This window comes from Lepidochelys olivacea (assembly GCF_965140295.1).
Source record: "Lepidochelys olivacea isolate rLepOli2 genome assembly, chromosome: 18".
NCBI lineage: Eukaryota > Metazoa > Chordata > Testudines > Cheloniidae > Lepidochelys > Lepidochelys olivacea.
The window spans coordinates 28,627,973-28,649,150 of NC_140428.1; the positions used below are offsets into that span (position 1 = coordinate 28,627,973).

At 52.5% G+C, this 21,178-nt stretch overlaps 1 protein-coding gene across 5 annotated transcripts in view; it reads right to left on the minus strand.

Moving 5' to 3' along the window:
• The window catches only part of CHD5 (chromodomain helicase DNA binding protein 5), an 80,437-nt gene that overhangs the window by 13,360 nt on the left and 45,899 nt on the right, over window positions 1-21,178 (minus strand). For 4 of the 5 annotated variants that reach the window (XM_084652078.1, XM_084652077.1, XM_084652080.1 and 1 more), the window contains 20 exons: window positions 20,724-20,861; window positions 19,255-19,376; window positions 18,600-18,773; window positions 17,310-17,451; window positions 16,662-16,793; window positions 15,675-15,792; window positions 14,249-14,373; window positions 13,316-13,547; window positions 13,068-13,193; window positions 12,577-12,749; window positions 11,112-11,286; window positions 10,158-10,250; window positions 8,376-8,464; window positions 8,022-8,155; window positions 7,054-7,198; window positions 5,437-5,596; window positions 4,413-4,492; window positions 2,716-2,848; window positions 1,730-1,819; window positions 614-751 (listed from right to left, as the gene is read on the minus strand). In XM_084652078.1, the coding sequence (XP_084508204.1) occupies window positions 614-751; window positions 1,730-1,819; window positions 2,716-2,848; window positions 4,413-4,492; window positions 5,437-5,596; window positions 7,054-7,198; window positions 8,022-8,155; window positions 8,376-8,464; window positions 10,158-10,250; window positions 11,112-11,286; window positions 12,577-12,749; window positions 13,068-13,193; window positions 13,316-13,547; window positions 14,249-14,373; window positions 15,675-15,792; window positions 16,662-16,793; window positions 17,310-17,451; window positions 18,600-18,773; window positions 19,255-19,376; window positions 20,724-20,861 (2,719 nt within the window). The remainder of the gene's footprint in view (window positions 1-613; window positions 752-1,729; window positions 1,820-2,715; window positions 2,849-4,412; window positions 4,493-5,436; window positions 5,597-7,053; window positions 7,199-8,021; window positions 8,156-8,375; window positions 8,465-10,157; window positions 10,251-11,111; window positions 11,287-12,576; window positions 12,750-13,067; window positions 13,194-13,315; window positions 13,548-14,248; window positions 14,374-15,674; window positions 15,793-16,661; window positions 16,794-17,309; window positions 17,452-18,599; window positions 18,774-19,254; window positions 19,377-20,723; window positions 20,862-21,178) is intronic. The other variant, XM_084652079.1, reaches the window with a different exon arrangement.

The following is a 21,178-nucleotide window of genomic DNA, read 5'->3' on the forward strand; positions in this document are numbered from 1 at the left end:
CGTGCTGTCCTGAATTAAACCAGCGAATGCTTTCAGTGAAAAACATGTTTCAAACATTCCTTTGCAGCATCTGCAACCCCAGTATAACCAAGGTCACAAAGGCCAGGAAATGAAAGGGAGTATAAAGAGAACATGAAACTGACCAGTATAGCGACTTAGGCCAGTGAAATACAAAAAGTTAACAGTGAGCATAACTGGAATAAAGCAGATTTGGTTCTTTTAGTGCTTCCTGTTCCAATATTCTGTGGAGTTTTATTAGTCACTCAGGTGTACTTTATAAAATATGAGCTGAGTATACAGTGCCGCAAATGCTGAGGTGAGAATGACTCACGTGATAAACAAGGCTGATGATTTTAGCAGCATCACAGACCAAAGCAGTAGAGAACTCAAGACAGCTCCCTGAGCTTAGCTTTCCCCAGCAGCCAGCGACTTCTAGCACAGAGCAAAGATCTGGCATTGTGTTCTGGGACGGGAATTCCATTAGTTTAAAGCGCTGTCAGGCTCAAATCCTCTTTAACTGAATATGCAGAAAACCTGAGCAAATCTTGGGCAGCTTTCGCAGGCACACTTTAAAGTGACTGGGATGCTCTGTGTCAGCCCCAAACCCTGTTACCTGTAAAGCCACCATCAGCAATGTTGAACATGAATCTGAAGTTCATATTTTTATCCTCCTTCTTCCCATCCTCCTCTTCCTCTTTTTCACCATTTTGCTGAGTCTCACTCTGCTCCTTCTCTTCCACCTTGGTATCCTCTGCTTACCAAAGACAGTAACATCAGATAAGCACAACTGACCCTGCCATGCTGAGCTGAATTGCTTATTTCTCATCATTGCCCCATTAACTGCAGCAGCTCTCTCCTCAAATCGTTCTCCAAAACACCCCCACGTGCATCTCACCAGCCGGCCTCCGGGCCTCCCAGCTAGCACAAGCAGCGCCCGCCAGCCAAGATGCCGGTGGAGCCAGGAACGGGTGAAGCGGCTCTACACCCACCTCAGAAAGGAAATAAGGAGAAGTGTCAGGGAGTTCTCTTGCCCGTCCCTAGAGCTATTCTGAGCCACTGCTCCAACTGCTAGGAAACGTGGTCTAGTGGTTGCAGCTGGGCACTAAGGGTGTGGCTGGCCCGGGCCAGCTGACTCGGGCTAAGGGGCTGTTTAATTGCAGTGCAGTTGGGCTTGGGCTGGAGCCCGGTTCTAGGGCCCTGCAAGGTGGAAGCGTCCCAGAGCTCAGGGAACAGCTGACCTGGGCCAGCCGCGGGTGTCTAACTGCAGTGTAGCGAGACCCTAAGTCCCTCCTGAGGCCCATTCTGGCTCTCGCACAGACTCTTTGCATGCTGCTGGGCCCCCGTCTCCACTCGTAAGTCCAAGCCACAGATGGAAAGTCAGCAAGCAGCAGCAGGGTACACAGCTCCCGGGTGCGCTGCCGCTTCTCACAAAGGTGTGGTGTACGAGCCGCAAACATGGTCCATAAATGCACCTGCACATCATAATTGAGCCCTTTGGGGCTGGATCTCACTTCTCGTTATAGGCGTGTACACAGTGATCACAGCCTGTGGGCACCACCACAACACAGACAGGAAATAGCAGGAGCTGCTTTTCTATTCCCCTTTCCCTGGCCAAACTCGCTACAGACACATGGCACACGGCCCCTCACACACAAACACACGCACTGCTCCGTAACACACACAATTTTGGATCAGTTCTCTGTTGCAGTTCAGGTCATGGGCATCTTACCTGGCTTGAACTCTTTGTCTTCCCCTTTACCTTGGCAGGCATTTAATTCTGACTTTTCCAATGGCTTTTCCTTTGCCTGAATTGCCTCATCTGCAGGAATTAAACAGGACCATTAGCAGGCAGAATGCTGTTTAGAAATGACCACCAGTGTCTCTGGACTGATTTGCTGGTCCTATTTAAAGTCGCAAAGTATGTGTTTGCCTGCCCATTGCAGCTGGTAGACCCACGTCAGAAAATGCAGTTTCCTCAAAACTGAAACGTTTGGTGGTTTGATGGGGAAACCCCAATTTGCATCATAAATGGATGCAAAAATTATGTTAATAAAATTGCAAGAGCTTATTCTAGTGTTAGGCCCATCACTAGAGCTCTCCCAGCACTACCCATGCGTGAAGATACATGCTCCTAGGTCTTGTGCTGATCCCTCATTCAGGGGTGAATTTCACCCTAAGCCACACTGAAGTCCCATCTAGCAGGGCACAGGCCTCAGGAAGAGGGGTGCATGTCACCTGCAGAGAGATTAACCGCTCTGTTTTACAAGTTACATTACATACAAAAAGGTTCTTTAAAAACTATGGGGGAAAAGAGCATGTGATCATGTCATTACAGACTGTATCATAATGCATATTCACGAGGGGGCCCAATCAAGGTTGCACGGGCATTTCCTAACTTGCGCGTAATTGATTTTACAATCTTTACATTCTTTTAATACAGTATTTTTATGGACTTTCCTAGGTACAAACAAATTGCGTGATAGGGTTGTTACAGTTTTACATAATGGAACGCTGGGAAGATTTGAACTCTGCACCTTCGGGCACTGAGGTGGAGTAGCTTGAACTACAGGATGAGCTATGAAGCCTCGCTGGGGGAATACCGCATGCATGCGCACAGGGCCTTGAACAAGGAAGAAAACAGTCTCTCAAGCGGTGCGGTGACAGCTGGGGCTGCCCCAGACTTCGTGGATGCTCCGCATGCAGCAGGTGCCTCACCTCTCACCGGCAGCCGCTCGGGCGACAGCTCAGCCTTTGCGCTCTCTTCCTGTTTCTCGTCTCTCGGTTTCTCCTCGTTTCTGGAGCTCTCTTGGTTTTCTTCATTCTCGGCTTTCTCTGCACTTGCTGGACCCTTGACGTCAAGTGGGGACACCACATTAGCCGCTCAAAGGGCTCAGGGTATGTTGCTGCAAAACTGCCCAGAAAGCCCCGACTATAGCGTGGTCCAGCAGCCATGCCCTGGCTCTGATTTACAGCGGACACCTCTCTGCCTAGTTTCACCTCCCCAGGAGTCCTGGGGTAATACTACCCGCGGGCTGTGTGGCTCTGTTACTAAAGTGCTTTAAACGTGATCAATGACGAAAGTCAGGAGCGTAACCCTTCCTTTGCAAAGCACCATGTTACCAGAACGTGCAACATAGCATAAGGGCTGAGCAGTACAATTCCCATCCTGGGTTTTCAGAACTGCAGGCTGATCTCTTCACTGTGCAGACAGACTTCCCCACTGGGTTCAGTTTGTATGTACATAAAGGGACAGATTAGGAAATAATTAGCTACTTGAATAGTACCATGAAGCTGTAACAATGCCCTTGGAGAGAGGACACTTTGGGAAACCAAGCTGTGCCATGGTGAGATTTGTACAATTTAGCCATTAGATTGGCTGCCATTTCCTACCTTGGCACATGGACTGATACAGATGGGGCCACTTTCTGGCCCAAAACTGGGGTGAAGGGCCAGGGCCAGCGGAGCTCCCTGGCCAGGATCAGGATTGGGGCCGGCAGGGTTCCCCAGGTTGGGGTTACAGTTAAGACCTGTAGCTCTCCCCAGTTTAGGGTCAGAGTTGAGACTGGTAAAGGTTCCAGGCCAGGGTTAAGGTCAGGGCCAGCAAGACTCCCGTAGGGGCCCAAGGCGAGTGTCAGGGCTGGGGCCAGGCAGGGGGCGCTGTGTTCATTCACACAGGGGGCTCAGCCAACTGGGAGGGCGGCACAGAGCATGCTCTGGAAGCCTTTAAATAATGTTGTAATGGGGTGGTGGGGGGGGCTGCACAGGGTGCCTGGAGCCGGTGGTTGTGAGAGCTGCAGGGAAATGCTCAGCACGAGCTTCAGGGCAAAGAGCCAGCTGACCTGAGCAGTGCTGCAGAGCCCCAGGGGCTGGGGAGAACTGTGCAGACACGGGGCACTGAGAGACTCTGGGCAGGGCAACGGGGCAGATGAGGCACTGGTCACTCTGGAGGCCATAAGATCAGTTCTCAGGAAACTCGAGGACGGGATGGCCCCAGAAACCTTTCTGTGTGCACAGCGGTAGCCCAGAGTGGAGAAGCCTGCAGAATGCCCCATGCTTTGGAGCACACAAAGGTTCCTGCGACAGCAGAATATGCTGCCCCTGCAGGGAGGCAGCACAGACAAGGGCTCGGAGGATGGCAGAAGCGAGAACCTCATCCCTGGGGCCAGCTAGGGAAGGGTCCTCGTAAACTCCCTCTGTCTGACCTACAAGCAGGTTCGGCCAGCTGGGCAGGGAGCCCTGGGAAAGGCTTTATAAATACAACAGAGGAAGAGGTTGGGGGACACAGGGCCAAGGGAAGCAGAGAAAGAATTGCTGGTTCAGCCCAGCTTTGCTGTATCCTGGGGACACTGCGTGTGCCACTAATGGGGTGTGCGAGCTCCAAGAAAAGAAGGGGGAAAGGAGCTCCCTGCTACCTGGCTCTCAGCTGGCTTCTTGGGCTTTGGCTCCAATTGTTCCTTTTCCTCTTGAAGCCCCAACTGTATTTCTGTTTTGTCTGAAACAACAACAAAAAAGGACACCATGTGAACTGCACTCAGTTGGGCCATTCGCGTGGTGCTATCGGGTAAGATTAACCCTTTGGGAGTCGAGCCCTATTGGAAAGTTCTGTTGTTCTAAAAACTTTCCAACTCGATTCCAAGGATTATGAGTGGGAAGCTTATTTTTAAGTCAAATGTTGCTGGTTATAGGCAATTTCATCCTTACCTTAGAAATAGATGCAGTTACTATGGAGCCTTTGTGTCTAACTGTTAACTTCCCATTGTTATTGAGAGAGAAAAGAACAGCTTGTAACTATGTTAGAGCTCAGCAAAAGTCCCAGTATATCCCAACTGGCCCTGTGGGCCCTGGCTTCCCAGGTAGACGCTCACTACAGCGCCCGGAGGGCTTCTCCCGTCAGCGCAGGTAATCCACCTCCCCAAGAGGCAGGAGCTAGGTTGACAGAAGAATTCCTCTCTTGACATAGCACTGTCTGCACCAGGCGTTAGGTCAGCATAGCTACTTCTCTCAAGGGTGTGTATTTTTCACCCCCCAAGAGATGTAGCTCTGCCCATGTAAGTTCCTAGTGTAGACCAGGCCAGAGCCTAACCCAAGAGGAGTTAACTGGAGTGTAGAGAACTCGAGCTCACTCGGCAGTGAAGACCACCTTTGTGGGGCATTATGGGAGAAAAGCCAGATCGATGCTGTGATCTCAGTCACTGTGGCCAAGATTCTCAAAAGCGACTTGTGATTTTGGGTGCCCAGCTTCAAACACCCTGCAGGGCCCTGGTTTGCAGAGGGTAACAGCCTGCTTTCTGGGGTTCCCAGGCCCTTTTAAGGCCTCTCAAGGTGGGCGTCCGAACAACTCCAACCACTTTTGGAAACCTGGGCGCATCTTGCTTTCTCAGCAGTTTCTGGACCCAGGATTATGCTCTCCATAAAGCAGCTTGTCATCACATTTACCTGGCTGTGCCACTGGCCCAGTCTGCATATGTGCTGGGCTGGCTGGGACAGGGGTGTTTGGATCAGAAGAGACAACCTCGCTGGATTTTTTCCCCTCCGGCCCCTCCAGGATCAGATCAGGGGTGCTGTACTTCCCATTGACATGTTCAAACTCCTGAACCTGACGCACAGACACAATAATGAACAACACACCTGGTTAGTTTGTAAAACACAGTCAGACAGCAGAGCTGCCAATCAGAGAAGCGTCCCCAGCATTTCATAACCTCACAGACTGCGTGGCCATCAGTGTCCAGGTGAGAACAAGTTCCCAGTGGGCTTTGTTGCGTTTGCCATCCAGCAGCCAGATACTTGAGCAGATCTGACTGGCCAGCACAGTTGCCTATCTAGTGTCCAGACCAGCACGGCTGCTCTGCATTTTGCTGCATTCGAGGCTCGGGAATGAGAGGCAAAAGCTCTACCAGGTGAGCTAGCAGGGGGCCCTGCACATGCAGAAGCGGAGCTCAGGAGCCCCTCAAGCTCCCCCAAACTTTGCCCCTCACCTGCTGTTCCCTGCATTTACTCTGCAGGAGACCCCTCTGGAAAGAAAAAGTATTCAGTTACTAGCACAGACGTGGCTGTGCAAACGAGTGACCATGCTAATGCCTAATGATAGCCCGTGTGCATGCCTGGGGTGAGACAGATGTCGCCAGAAGCCTGAACACATACAGACTGATCAGAGTCCATGCCTCCACTTGAAAGCTTCTTGCTTTACCTTTACTTTTTCCCCTGACATATCTGACCTTGCTGTTCTCTTCCCCTTTCATGTCACAAGTTCTCTCCCACACACACCATGCACTTCACGCTGCTCTAGGTTGTTTTCCCTACACTGAATTTTCCCACCCTTCCTGGACAGTTGAGCAGCCCGTGTCGTTAAAGACACCGCATGAACTGAGGTCTCTCACTTTGACATGTTCCCATTTCCCAGTTTGATGTCAGGATCAATTCCATTCTCAGCGTGATCTCTTCTCAGAATGAACTGTGGCTGCTCACCAGAGGGTATTTGAAGGTTGGGGGCGAGTAGTACAGATAAAATGAGAACCTTCACCCAAATCCAAACCAATTTTTTTTTTAACCCCGGGATGCGGAAAGTTCTCCATCACTTGGCATCTCCGAAGACCCAAGTCAGCTAGATACTTAAGCACATGTCTAATTTTAAACACAAGTAGTTCCACTGGCTTCAGCAGAACCACTCACATGCTTCGAGTTTGGCAGGTGATTCAATATCTAGCTGACTCAGGGCCTAACATCAAAATCAGGTATCTTGCTCAACGATATGCTCTGGATCAGCCATAGGTGTTGGGCTGGATGCAGGAATCAGTGGGGGTTGTTTTCTGGCCTGTGATATACAGGAGGTCAGACTGGGCGATCAGAGACCAAGGACCCATAGGGCTTGGCAGGCAGCTTGCGCTGTTATTTTAATAAGAGGGGGTGTTTCCATAGACCCCAGTGTACTCTACATTCAATTCTTAGAGGCGTATTCAGTGGATCACTGGCAAGAAGCCATTCAGCAGAGTCACCGACATTCAAAGGAGCCCAGAACATACCTGCAATGCCACAGTCCAAATTTTACTCACCCACCTTCTTCCTTACTAGTGACATAACTCCTATCCTCGTCAACACGTGCTGGCGCGAGAGCCCTTCTCGGGGAACGCCATCCGCAAAGGTTTCAGCACCATCTGCTCCAGGCTCACATAAATGTCTCATAAACAAAGAGACATAAGCCCTGGAAATGAAAGGAAGAGTTCAGTCTGACTGAGGTGCCCTGGACCCTTCTCCACTTGCCGAGTACCCGTAGCTCTCACTCCCGACCGGAATCTCAGGGGGGGAGAGAAGCAGTGTGTATTTATAGGGAACCGTTCGTTTTCTTCGCCTTTCATTTTCACACTATGGGTCAATGTCTCTCCGGGTGTGAAGTGTAATTATTTACTGGTAGCACAGTAGCAATAGTCTCCGTTGCGTGGAGCACTGTACACACACATAATAAGACAGTGTCCATCCTGACGAGCTTACAACCTAAATGATGCAGTTGCCTAGGAAACCTGTCGAGATAGGCAAGGACTGATGGCCTCTCCAAGCCTGGGGTCCCCTCCACCGACACAGAGCCTGGGCAGTGACCATGCTGGGGGCTTTGCAGCTCTTTGGGGCAGAGCTCTGATTGGGAAGCCTTTTCCTCATTTCTCCAGAGCCGACTGCTGCTTTTAACTGACTCCCATGTCCTATGCGAGACCTTCTGCCTCTTGCGCTCACCAAGGGTCCGGCCTGCCGAGAGAATGACTCTGGGCGAAACTGCACTGAAGTTAATGGAGCTGGGCCCGTTTATGGGAGCTGTGGCCCGGTATATCCAAGGGTTCAGTTATAAAGCACTTATCGAGGGCACTTGCCAGGCTCCACACACCGGGCAATGCAAAGGCCCCCCCAGCGCAGCTGAGATTCTTTCGAGTGCTTACTTGTATTGCACACTCGAGAGAGTCCAGTGAAAATGGCAGAAAGCAACCAACTGGAGCCCAGGGCCCGGAGCCGGCTGTGTCCCTCCAGGGAGCCTTTACCTAAACTCCTTCTCGCTTTTCCCGCGAAGGTCTCGGACCAGCCAGTGTGAGTTGAACGCGTCCTGGGGCGGCATGCCCCACCGCATGATAGCGTTCAGGAAGGCCTTGCGCTGCCGGGCATTAAATCCGAGCACCTGCAGAGAGCACGGCCATTAACACAGCCCTCCGAGAGCACAGGGCATCTCTGAGCGTCACAGCAGCAGCAGCAGCCCCCGCAGCAGGGCTTAGCCAGAGCTAGTCTGAACAGATATGAATGGACGATACAAGTACGAATCAGGCCAAGCGCCCCCACGGGGTAAGGCTGGCCCTGGCTCTGGCTCTGCCCCCACGGCAGTCACGCTGATGACGGCTTACCTCAATGTTCCCCCCAACTCTAGCCAGCAGAGGGGGCAGAGGCTTGTCTCGGTCGCTCTTCAGTTGCCTCCGTGACTGTCTCCTGCCACCTAGAGGCAATCGACATACTCTGTAAAGAAGCCACGTTTGCTGAGGGAGAAAACCTGGCGTGCCAGCCCTGGTACGGGTCTGCAGGCACAGCAGAACCATCCCTGCACTGCTCTGATGGGGATATTACCACAGGTTCCCCTCAGCATACACACCAGTCTCTGCAGGCTGGAACAGATGGTGCCTGGGACCCACCTGCAGGTCCCAGTAAGATCCACAGGGATGTGGCACGAGCTGCGGCCAGGGTAAGGCTGTGGGGAGAGGTCTGGAACCTTAAAGTGGCTACAGCAGAGTCCCAGAGTCCTCTCAAAAAACAAGACAGAAGCAAACTCTGTGCACACCGTGGCCAGAGCAGGAACACCACGGCTTACCCAGAACTCAGGGCCCAGCAGTTGTGTGCATCAGGGTCCAGTTCTCTGTGCATCACACTGCAGTGCAGGAGAAACCATCCTGCATTCCTTCCTGCAAAAGCCCTGGGTGCTAGAACACAATGGGCCTAGTCTGCTGTTTTACTGGGGACCTCTTGTGACCACACCTGGTACATCTCCCCCATGCACTGCAAGGACCCGCTGAAGTCAGCCTGTGGCATCACATCCTGCATTAAATCCTCTGCTACCAGTCACTAAGGAGGATTTGGAGGCTGTACATAACAGGCTCAGTGGGGAAGGCCCACAGAGATGCAGGATGTTTTTGTAGAACAGGTGTTGGTTCCCAGGCCTGATGCTGACCCACCTCCCACTGGCTAAGACGCTGTGGTGTCTGTCACACAGCAATGCAGCAAAGGGAACGCTCTTGGTATGGTCAGCGACAGACAGGCGACATCCTGCCCAGCACACCCATTCCACCTGCTGTCACGACGGCCCAGGGCTGGACCACATCTACTAAGAGCCTCTCACCACAGCACAAGAACTAGACCATAACTGTGTCTGGGACCCGAGAGGGGTGTAAGGGAAAGAGCCAGGCACAAAGAGAGGCCTCCTGGAAACTCCAAACCAGACTCACCTTAGCGACCCATTGCCACTCATGCCATTAAAGGGCTGATCCTGGGCTCGGGTCACAGCAACATGCTGCCACACAGGGAGCAGAACTCGAGCAGCAGGACATTGGGCCGCTGGGGAGTGGGGCCGGAAGCACCGTGTATCTTTCTGGAGTGAGCCAATGCCTGGAGCAGCACTGATCAGCTCCAGGGAGAGATTCACGCCCAAAGGAGGCAGCGTCCTGGAGCCTTTGTGGGAAGCAGGGCGGTAAAGGGAAAATGGAGAAGACCCCTCGCAGAGGACAGACTCCTATGAGCCTCTCCATGCTGCTCTGCTCCGGGCCCCATCTCGTCCCAGGGACGTTCAGCGTCCATGGCCCATTCAGTCCACAGCTGCTCTTCTGAGACCACCAGCAAGCGCAGCAATTGGTGCCCGGGGCTCTTGTGACACAGAGCTGGGATACTCCAGGCATTTCAGAAAGACCCGAAAGCCCGCAAATGGAGCCAGCCTGCAGCCACTCCTGACCAGGGCCAGAAGGGGAACCCCACATCCCAAGTCCAAGCCAACCAGCCTCCTCCAGCCGATACGTTTTTATACAGTTTGCCTGTCTGTCATTCTCGAAGGGCCTGGCGGGGGTGAGGGCAGCTCAGGGAGGCATGCAAATCCCTGGCGCTGTCGAGAGGGAGGAATTTGAAGAGTAATAAATGCCACGACTCACTCTGACCTTCGGGTCTTTCTTCAAAGTCTTCGTCTTCGTCCTCGGAGCCGATGGAGTATTCGGACTGGTTATCGGAGAGCTCGTCCTGCCACTCTGCAGAGCACAGGGGGACAGAGGTCAAAGGAGCGGTCTTGTGCCCGCCAACCTCTCCACATGCCCTCAGGAGAGAGATCTGGGACTCGGCACAGGGAAGAGCTTTCCCAAGAGAGGCTTGGACAGGCCTGGTCCTTCGACTTGCCAAGGCCTTTCCCGCCTGCGCGGCGCACGGGGCAGAAGTCTGGCCCCTGCTGCCAGTGTGAGAAGCCCCCAGTGAGGGGGGGGCATTTCTCCCTGTCTGAGGCAACTCTTACCCCATCTGCCCCTCGTCCCAACATGGAGGGATGGTGGGGACCAGCTGGAATACAGCTCTGCTCTGCCAAGTCACAGCTGATGGATGCATAGCCAGCTGGCATCAGTGAGACCAAAGCATGGCATCCCAGTCACCAGACTGATTCCACCTGCTGTCAAGACAGAGCAGAGCAGGACCATGACTCCAAAGAGTCCAGCGCTACAGGACGAGAACTAGACCCTAGCTGATGTCATGTCCTCTCAAGACCTAAACAACTCCTTGGCTGCTCTGACTTGTGTCGAGACCAGGACAACTTGGAGCTCAAGGAGCCATAACCTGCTCTCTGAGAACCCGCCAGCCTTGAGATCCTGCCCCGAATCTCTAAACTCTGATTGCAACACATTGCCTACCCCTTTGCTCAGCGTATAATACCTGTCCCCGACCATCTCGCCCCGCCCCGTAACACAGCAGGGGAACATCTCAGACAGTGGTACTGTCGCCCCACAAGCAACAAGTGCAACTGCCAGCCTGGTCGTGCTCCTTTTTCTCAGTCAAAACCCAACAGCCCGACCCCCTTTCCAGCGGCAGCCGGAGGTCCCGTGCGGTTCCGAGCGCAGAAGCCGTACCTTGGTCCTCTTGCGAGGCATCATTGTAATTGACCTGTTTGCGGATCCTCTTCCCTTTGCCAAGGTTCCTGGCCAGATCCTCCTGCTGCTGCTCATAATGGTGCCTGAGCAGCTTCTCCCAGTAGTCGGGGTCCACGTTCTCCTCCTGTTTGATGATCTCTCGCTCAACCTCCTCCTGAAAGCACAGGCGAGCAAGAGGGTGGGGAGGTTAGGCACCTCAGCTCCATGCTAACCCTGCCCCGAACAGCCCCTGCCGCTCCACACAGGCTGCCCTTCCTGAAAGGCACTTCAAAGAGAGGGGGGCTGAGAGCAGAGTCGCGTGCCGGGGACACCGGTGCTTCCAGCGCTGCCAGCCCCACAGGAAGGAGACTCCGCCTCTGTCCCTTCTTACCCAGAGTCAAACATTACATTAAATAAACTGTCCCGCTTCAGCGCTGCCATTTCTCCTACCCAGCAATGGCGACCTTGGTGCAAGGGTACAGCTGGGTGTCAGTGGCCTGGGGCACAGCTTCCTGCCAGCCATTCGTAGCCCCAAAACACCCCCTACAATCTCAGCAGTGTAACCCCGCTAATGTCAAGGGGGAAATCTGCTGGGACTTCCAGAAATAAGCACCCAGGGTGGGCCTGAGAGAGATGAAAAAGAGCAAGTCCAGCGGCTCCCAGGGGAGTCAACAGTCGTGGTACGATATGTAAACAGCAGCGTGCCTGGTCCCAGACTCCCAGGGCTTTTGTCTGCCTGGCAGGACACCCCTCTGTAGAGCAAAAGAAATGAGGCTGGTGCCTTGGGGGCAGGTCATCCCCTCGACAGGGGAGATGGGCAAGGGGGACAGGACACCCCACTCAGATGCCCTCTGTCGGGGTTTATCTAGTGCCCCCCCCCCTCACAGTCTCCTCAGGGCATCCCTGGGAGGCAGGGCAGGGCTGGGCTGTCACCCCACGTTACAGATGGGAACCGAGGCACTTGTGAAGGGTCAGATGGGGAATCTGGGACAGAGCACAGAACGCTGGAGTGGGTGCGCTGGAGTCAAGCTGTCCAGAGGCAGCTGTAAGGGCCAGGACAGGGGAATGCGGACACCCTCGTTCACCTGGCCACGGCTGTCTGCACACCCAGCAGAAGGCTTGGCTCTGTCTGAGGGCTGGTCTCAGGAGCTGAGTTCTCACTGGCAGAATAGTAGGGCCACGTGCATCCTCCTCCTCCAGCCCCAGAACGTGGCAGCACTCCAGTTGCGCCAGACCCAAGCCTGTGGGTCCCGGCATCGCACAGCACCTGCCGACTGCATGCTGGGGCTCTCGGGGAGCTCTGCCCACTGAACTCAAACTATCCCACACACAGGGTTGGGGCGGGAGGGATTCCCAGCTTCTGCAGAATTATTTTCCCAACACACAAGAAAATAGTAGGAGGAAACGCAAACAGGGGCAAGTACCCAAAAAGATTAAATTCAAGACATGATACTAATCACATTACCACACCGTCCTCTTCTCGCACAACATACTGGGCCACTTTAAAGGAGCTGAGATACTCGTTCATGTTCTGCAGCTCCGTGTCATCAGTCGCGTCCTGGTTCCGATCCAGAAGCTTCGAGATGGCAGCGTCATCGTAGTGGATCACACTGCTGTCCTCCACGTCTTTATTGTCCCCTGAATAGCACAACCAAGGAGGAGTGAGCGCACACTCCCCAGAGCCGGGGACAGAGCGCTCCCCCGATGTTCCCCTCCCCAGAGCCAGATGCATCGGGAGGGGCACAAAGCATGAAGGAATTGCACAGAGCGGAGGAACAGGCAAGCAAGTGACACGTAAACTTGCAAACAAGCTGCAAAAGCCTAAGTCAAGGATCTTTTGGCTGCAAACTTGCTGATCCCTTCCGTGTCCTCCACCCCGTCCCCCGACACAGCGCTCTGCCTAATCCCAGCAATCAATGCCATCAGGGGGCAGCTGTTCTCTTACGCTTTACGTACCTGGCGGGGTGCCTCCATGTTTCTTTTTCATGCTTGGAGTCACGGCGCCCCCTTTGGATGACGGTGCTTCGGGAAAGGGGGTCATAGGGTCAGGCATGGTGATCCGCTGGCCCTGCGACATCATGCCTGAAACAGAAAGGGCAGCAGGGATGTGGGTGGGCTGGGAAGTGGTGAGACAATACAGGCTGGTGAAGCGTAAAAACACCTTATACGCTTCTCATTCAGGACATTTTCCCTCCCTGTCTCACCTTCCACATCATCTTTGAAGAGCTCCTCGGTCCCAAACTTCAGAATGTCATCCAGCTCCTGCTTAGTCATGGAACCAGACTTAGAGCCCAGCCCTGGACGGACGACCAAATGGGTCAGCATCATCTTCCTTTTGGCCACTTGGGTGATGCGCTCCTCCACGGAGGCTCTCGTCACGAAGCGGTAGATCATCACCTTCTTGTTCTGTCCGATACGGTGAGCTCTGCTGAATGCCTGTAGGGAACAACGCCCGGGGGAGTTACTGACAGGCCTAGTCTGACTAATCCTTGGTCTCAACAATCGGCTGGGCCCCTCCCTCCACATGGGCAACGTCACCAACAAGTCGCACACAGGAGCATGGCCTGGGGACGTCTCCCTGCCACAGAAACCCCAAATTCTCAACCTGACAGTGGGAATCTAGTCAGCCTGTGTTTCCAGTTCTTATGGGCGTTGCAGGCTGAACTGGGAGTGGTGAACAAAGGGCGAGTTGTAAAAGACTAAGCCGAGAACCTGCTAGCTGCAAACATGTTCTGCCCTTATCTTCCATCCCCCTCTCCTAAGAGGGGGGCAAATCTCGTTGGAGGGCTTGAAAAGCTTGTGTGTAACTGAAGGGCGATAGATCATTAGCACCATATACCTGGAAATGGGATCTACCCCGCATTTCCCCTTCACTTTTCCATTTTTACTAGGGCATTTGCTTCGTGTCTGCCATAGGAAGGAAAGAGGCCAAAGCAATACCAGAGGGCACAGAAAGCAGAAGGGTTTCAAAATGGAGTCATTCCTTCCTACATTTTCCAAGAAGCATCAGCAGCTCTTTAGAGAAAAAAAACTATTGAAATATACATGGAGTGCCAGCAACCGTACAGGAAATGCAAATAGGGGATGCAGTGGAACATACTCACTCTATAGCATAAGAAAAAGAAAGCACAACACACCTGGATGTCATTGTGGGGATTCCAATCAGAATCATAAATAATGACGGTGTCGGCCGTTGCAAGGTTTATGCCCAGACCCCCAGCTCGAGTAGAGAGAAGAAAACAGAACTGCTGAGCACCAGGAGCTGAGGAAGACAAACCCACAAGGGGGTGTAAGGTGAGACAAGGGGCTTTAGTTCAGCTGGAAATGAGGGACACTGTGTTTAGGTGATAAAACACAGGGAGCATTCAGTCTAAACAAACCCACCAAAAGAAAACTTGATGCTTAAACCGGGGCGGTGGGGGGAGGGGTGGATTAACAAGTGTGTCAGTCACTAGAAATCAGTTACTGGGAAAAAATAAAACTCCAGCTCTCAGGGAAAGCTTGGTAATTCACTGAGACAGACAAGTCCTTCAGACTAGGCAGCACTGTCGTTACCACCCTGGGATTCAACCATGTGACTCAATGAAAAGCGTCTAAGTCAACATGTTACAAACATCCCTCATTATGCAGCACAGTGCTGGACTTGCACATGTGAGCACGACAGGCAGGTCTGCAAAACCCACCCTGGCATAGCAGGTGTGTGCCCTCTGGGCACGCAGTTACCTGCTTCATGAGCAAAGGCAGGGTTTGGTGGACACAGACAGCCAGATTCTGAGCTCAGCTGCACAGTGTAAATCCAGGTGAGCGCACACAGGCATTTTGGCTGGTTCACCTGTTGCACTTTTGGAAAGTCTGGCCCAGAACATCTGTCAAGCTTTCAGGCATCTGACTATATTTAGCACACTAGCTCAATGAGAGTTAGCACAAGTGCGTGCAGGTGAGCTGGGAATCACGAGCTCAGAGTGTAGACGCAGCCTTAGTAATTACCGACAGACTGAAAAACCACTGTGCTCTCAGACACCCCAGCTGCATCGGGCCCAGCGGTGCTCACACTCAGTGAGTTCAGCGTTCAGTGTCAGTTGTGGAAACAAGTACGTGGATTCATGTTCTGGATTATTCGGATTCTTCATCTTGCGGGCAGTGCCTATTTCAGGTGTTAGGTACCCTTGGGAGACCAGGCTCCTTAAGGGGGGTACATCAAAACACGAGTTTTGGGAAAGTGCAGCTTGCATGTGTGCAGGGATGCAGCTAGCAACAAGCTGTGCACGGCCACCCGCATTCACCAGTTTTTTGCCCCCACTCACGAGATGCCAATACTCAGCCAATCAGACATCACGTTATACACTGGTCCCGTCACTCGTGCAGCTACACACACAGACAACGCTGTGTTAGTCACGGGCCTGATACAGAACAAAAATCCCTGCAGCTCACCCTCAGAACCATTACCCCCAGGACATTAAACCGGAGTCCTGGATTGCTCAGGACATATGCTGCCTGCACCATGAATGGAAAGGGAAGCTCTGATTTTTTGTGTTCTTTACAAATAATAGCAATAATGCGTACCATTAAACCTGTCAATGGCTTCTTGGCGCAGGCCTCCCGTGATCCCTCCATCTATCCGCTCATATTTATAACCCTCGTACTCCAGGAAATCCTCCAGCAAATCCAGCATTTTCGTCATCTAGAGAGAGAATCCCACCATAAGGTGCTGTGCACTGCCCCGGAGAGTGGGACTGGGGGGCTGCAAACGCAGCACCTGGGGGGAGATTTTGCCTGAAAACAAAAAGTGGGTTTGGCCAGTGGGAAATGACATCTCACCCCTGGAAATTTAGCTGCCGAAAGGAGCAGGCGTGCGGGTGCCTTTTGCAAACCTCATCGTGCGTGACGTGTTTGGAAGCCTGAGGCGCTGTTTGCATTACCCAGAGGGCTGATCTGGGCCTAAGTGCATAATTCCAAGGCCGCCACCCCCATTTCCAAATCATAGCCCCAGCATCTGACTGAATAGAAACAGTAGCAATATTATAAACAAGCTATTGTGATATTAATTGCCATTATAGGGCACCTTTTATAGGAGTTCTTAGCGTGCTTTGCAAACACTGACACTCAAAAATCCCTGGGCACATGAATTAGTATTATTATCTCTGTTTTACACATGGGTAAAATGATGTTAAGAAAGATTAAATGATTTGGCAAAGGCCACAGGCCAAGTCATTGGCGGAGCTGGGAATATAACCCACATGTCCTTACTCCTAAAGTCTGCTGCACCAACCCCTAGATACACTGTCACCATCTCTCTCATTCATCTCAATCGGTATCTAATAAAAATCCCCTAGTACAGAAATAGATGTAGGAAAACCATTCTGGTCCTTTATCTTCAACACAATTAACAGTTTGTGATCAAAATGACACCGCCGGGAAGTAAGGCTAGAACGCTCACCTGTCACTTGTGAAATAAAATAGCCTTTTGGAGGAGATGCCTTCCCCTCAGAATTCCCAGAGCTTTGGGCTTTGAGTCTTGAAGGTGAGGGGAAAGAAATTCTCTTCACTCACCTGGGAGAAGATCAGGACCCTGTGTCCCCCATCTCGCAGCTTCTTCAGCATCTTTTGCAGCAGCATCAGTTTCCCAGAAGATTTAACCAAAGAATTCCCATCGTAGGATCCATTTGGCAAAACCGGAGCCTCCTGAGAACATTGTAAGTGGATCCTTGGTTGGTGGAGGGAGTCTTTACTTTTGCCATTCTAGGGGCAAAGCCTGTCCACACTGAAGTCAACAGGAGGATTGCCACCAACTTCAGCAGGAGCAGGATTCAGCCCCTAGACTAGAGGATTATTATAAATGGTTGGTGGGGGGATGAGGTCAGAGACAGAGTCTGTTGGCTGTCCACTTGCTCCGCCTGCTGGACGTCTGCTGTGGTTTTGTAACATTACATTGCAAATTCAGAAGCCTGCCAAACACTGAAATCCATAAGCCATGCTGGAGAAAGATCAATGAGAAATTCACTGGGTTTCAGAGAGAAGATGCCCACCTCAGACTGTTCCGGCCAGAAAAAATGACCTGCCTTTAAGATGATTTCGGTGTAACAACCTGGAGGATGCCTTGAAGACGTGTATTGAAAAGAAAAGGTGCAGAAACATTGGCCCTTGGCAATGCACACACACACAGTACAGATCTGGAGCTTCTGAAGTGAGGTAACTTACCACAGCAGCCACAGGGAAGAGGTACGGGTGATTACAGCACTTCTTCAAATCCATCATGATATTGAGCAGCGACACCTGGTTCCCACCACCTTTGGAATTCAGGGCTTCAAAATTCCTCGTCAAGATGAACTTGTAGTACTTCCTGCATTAACAGCGACGGGAAAGACGTTACCCCCAACATGGGACTGGCCGAAGAGGAATGAGGGGATCAAATTCATCCCATTGGCTTCAGTGGAGTTACACTGCTATGGGTCACTTCATCAGGTGATTTCCACTGAACGCACCCGGTGAAGTGAGCTGTCGCCCACGGAAGCCCAGGCTCAAATCAATGGGTTCGTCTCTAAGGTGCGACAAGTCCTTTGTGCGAATACGGACTAACGCGGCTGCCGCTCTGAAACCTGCTATGGAGTTACACCCGGCAAAGAACTGGCCCAGACACTTAAAAAATGTGATCCTGTCTCTGCAGGTCCTGGTCATCAAGTCCCTCCGCTGTCCTCTTGGATAACTCCGTCCTGGTCGGAGTCCCCAGATGAGGTGGGTGAGGTGTTAAGAAATATTCCTGCTGCTGTGAGCTGTGTGAAAAGAACTTGTGCTCCAGAGCAGGTATTTCCTGGAAGATAAATTAACCTTTCCTTGCTGCTCTTCTGTATGTCAGTGGAAAGCTGGGACCATCAGCAAAAACCAGATGGGTTCTACCCAGGCATGCAAGACCAGACTTGTGCCCCGCTGCTTGAGCCTTGTGTGACTCCACATCTGCACTGGTGTAACTGAAAGCAGACTCTGGCCCACAGGGCTGACCGCATTCAGCAGTGGAGCAAGTGGATTTTACCTCGGGGAACTCCGATTATTCAGGAGAACACCGGGGTGCATTCGAGCGAGACAGAGCTGTAGCATTCAGCCTACTCCACACAGCTACACCTCTCAGGCTTCCAATGGCTCCGAGGACTTTAATGATTTTTCAGATCCATCATTTCCTCCATGTGCCAGACGCTGCACAGGGCAAGGAGCCAGGCTTCCGTTTACCAAACCCTCTGTCAGAGGACCCGGCCCCACCCCGCTGCCGTGACAGGAAGGGGCCAGGGCCGCTAACGCTAATCAAGGCTGAATGCTTCAGTGCAGATTGGGGCGTGTGGCTCTCCCCTAACAATCCATTTGCATGCCCTCCGCGTAGGCTGCAGCCTCGCTCCACCGAGCACAAATGCGGCGGTGTGAAAGGAGCCAGCGGCGCCGCGCCCTCGCGCTTCCGGAAGAGTCGCCTGCAGCCCTTGGTGGTTAGTCGCGAGCACTTACTTCTGCACCTGGCTGAGCTCCACCCTCACAATCAGCTCCGTTTTCGCAGGCATGTTCTTGAACACGTCGGCCTTCAGCCGCCGGAGCATATGGGGACCCAACAGGTCATGGAGCTTTTTAATCTGGTCCTCCTTGGAGATGTCAGCAAACTCTTCCAGGAACCCTTCCAGGTTGCTGTAAAGATAACCCATAATGAGGCAGCGCACGGCAGGCCATGGGGGGCCCATGACCCAAGTGATGCGTACCCTCAGGGGTTGCGTGAGGAAAGCTCGAAGGGAATACAGCGGAAGGACGCTCCCACCCTGTGAGCGCAGTTCCAGTTCTACAGAGGAACGGTGCAGGCCGCGTAGAGCGGGTTTACTGCTTCTGTTCTGACATTAGACGGTAGCCAAGCTCCAAAGCCACCAACGCCTCCTTCTCGGGAGGAAGAGGACGGATCTAAGAATCCTTCACCCGCAAGTCCAGTGACTGCTGGGGAAGGCCATAAGCCCAGCTGGGAGTATCCCAGAACTATACACGTGTAATGTGTATAACACGAATATTTATTTATTCTAGCACAGCGCTGCGACGGCCTCCTTCTGCCATCTATCCGTCGACCTGCCTGCGCCTCTCTGTGACACTCACCCAGCCAGCGAAGGGAAATAGTGCAACTTACTTAAACCTCTCCGGGGTCAGGAAATTGAGCAGGTGAAAGAGCTCCTCTAAGTTGTTCTGGAGCGGCGTTCCGGTCAGCAGCAGCTTGTAGTCAATCTTGTAGCTATTTAATACCCTAAAGAACTTGGACAAGAAGCCGAGTCAGGTGGGAGCAGTTCGGTTTGAGGGGGTGGAACCTGCTCAGTTGGTCATTTTAGAGCTTTTGGTTCTGCTAATCCAAAGTGCAGCCGAAGCGTGGAGTAGCCTCCACTCCCTCCTCGTAGCCACCCCAGCCACCAGACCCCACCATTCAGGCTAGCCCAGGGAATCCTCTCTCTCCCTAGGGAGACCGGGAGGAGTTCCTCTAACCAAGGTGACACTGGCTACCCTGCTGAAATGATTATCCTGCCAGCGTGACTTGACTAAATCTCACGTGGTTTGAAACTGAATCTGCCCTAGACTTCTTGCCACTGGAAGAAGTCTCTCAATTTCCCTCAGTCTTTCCATTTCCAAGCCAGGAGAGCTTAGGACCGCTGAGGATGCATCTCATTTAGCCCAAGGGGATGGAGGGAAGGAGAGGGAGCGTCTTCTTTGGCTCTCAGGTGAGCCCTCCCGGCTGGCCTGGCAGCAGTGCTGACCGGCTCTGTGGGGCATGGGGGGCTGTCACCTCAAGGCTTCTCAACCAGGTGGGTAAGCCAGCCCATTGTGGGCCATGGAGGGGATAGAGAGACAAGCGGGCATGAATCCTGCAGAGCCAGCTCCCGCCCCGACCCTGGCAAGGTGTGGCTGCTGCTGGACTCGGCAATCTATCATCATCATCATCATCGTTTCTAAGCGCTTCAGATTTGCCCACATCAAAGTGAAGCCGTGTAGCGCCCTGTGGCATCTGAACGCCAACCGCCAGTTTTCTTTTTCCTGTGTTAAAGAAATCCACTTTGCCTCTTTTCTGTGTTTTTACCTCCGTTTGGAATTTCTGACTGTCACCAAACAGACTCCCCTGCTCCAACAGTGCGTCATCCCAGGCAGGCAAAGGGCCCCGTCCTCCTCCCATCTCTTCCCCCAGCTCCCATCAGTGACAGCCCGAAGGCTCCCCTGAACTCCAGCCACGCCCCAAACATACCAGTCACATCTGCTGACTTAACTGACCCAGGCAAAGCCTCCCACCTGCTCTCCCTGCTAAGCCAACGTGGCTCCTGAGGAGCAAGCCGGCGTCAGGACCACCGCAGCTGTGTACCAACAGCAGGACTTCTAAGGGCAGCGATGATGCAAGAGGCAGGAATAATCCAGATGAGATTCAAACCCCAAATTGAGTTTGGGGGTCGGGTGGGGGACGTGCGGGAAATGATCTTTTGATGTGCAACCTGAGCAAATCTGTTCTGGACCCACAGAGAGGGAAACAAAGGGGAGTGCAGCCATGACGGGGCAGTGCAGTTGGACCGGTAAATGCACGTCCAAGTAACATTCTTCCCAGCTGCCGTGAAAGATACCTACTTTGGATTGGTTGTTCTTCAGCCTGTGAGCTTCATCCACCACCAGACACGCCCACTCTATAGAGCCTAAAACAGCCTGATCAATAGTGATCAGCTCATAGGATGTGAGCAGGACATGGAATTTAATCTGAGCTTCTTTCTAGATGAAATAAAGAGAGAGAACATCACAGATTAAAGAGACCAAGGGGACATGGTTGCCACTGGCCCTCAGTGCTTCTGCATACTACACACATCCCAACACGTGAAGAAAAATGTGGACTCATTTGCACCGCACTACAAAATGCCAGCAAGCCCAGTCTAGGAATGAATCAAGCCAGCAGAAAATCTATATCCATCTGAGCATTAAAATGAATTAGGGAGCTGTATAAACCAAACAGAGAAGGGTCCTGCAGAAATCTGTAAAGCCCATCATAAATCTGCTGCATTTATAAACAGGGTCAGCTTCTCTCTTTGGAG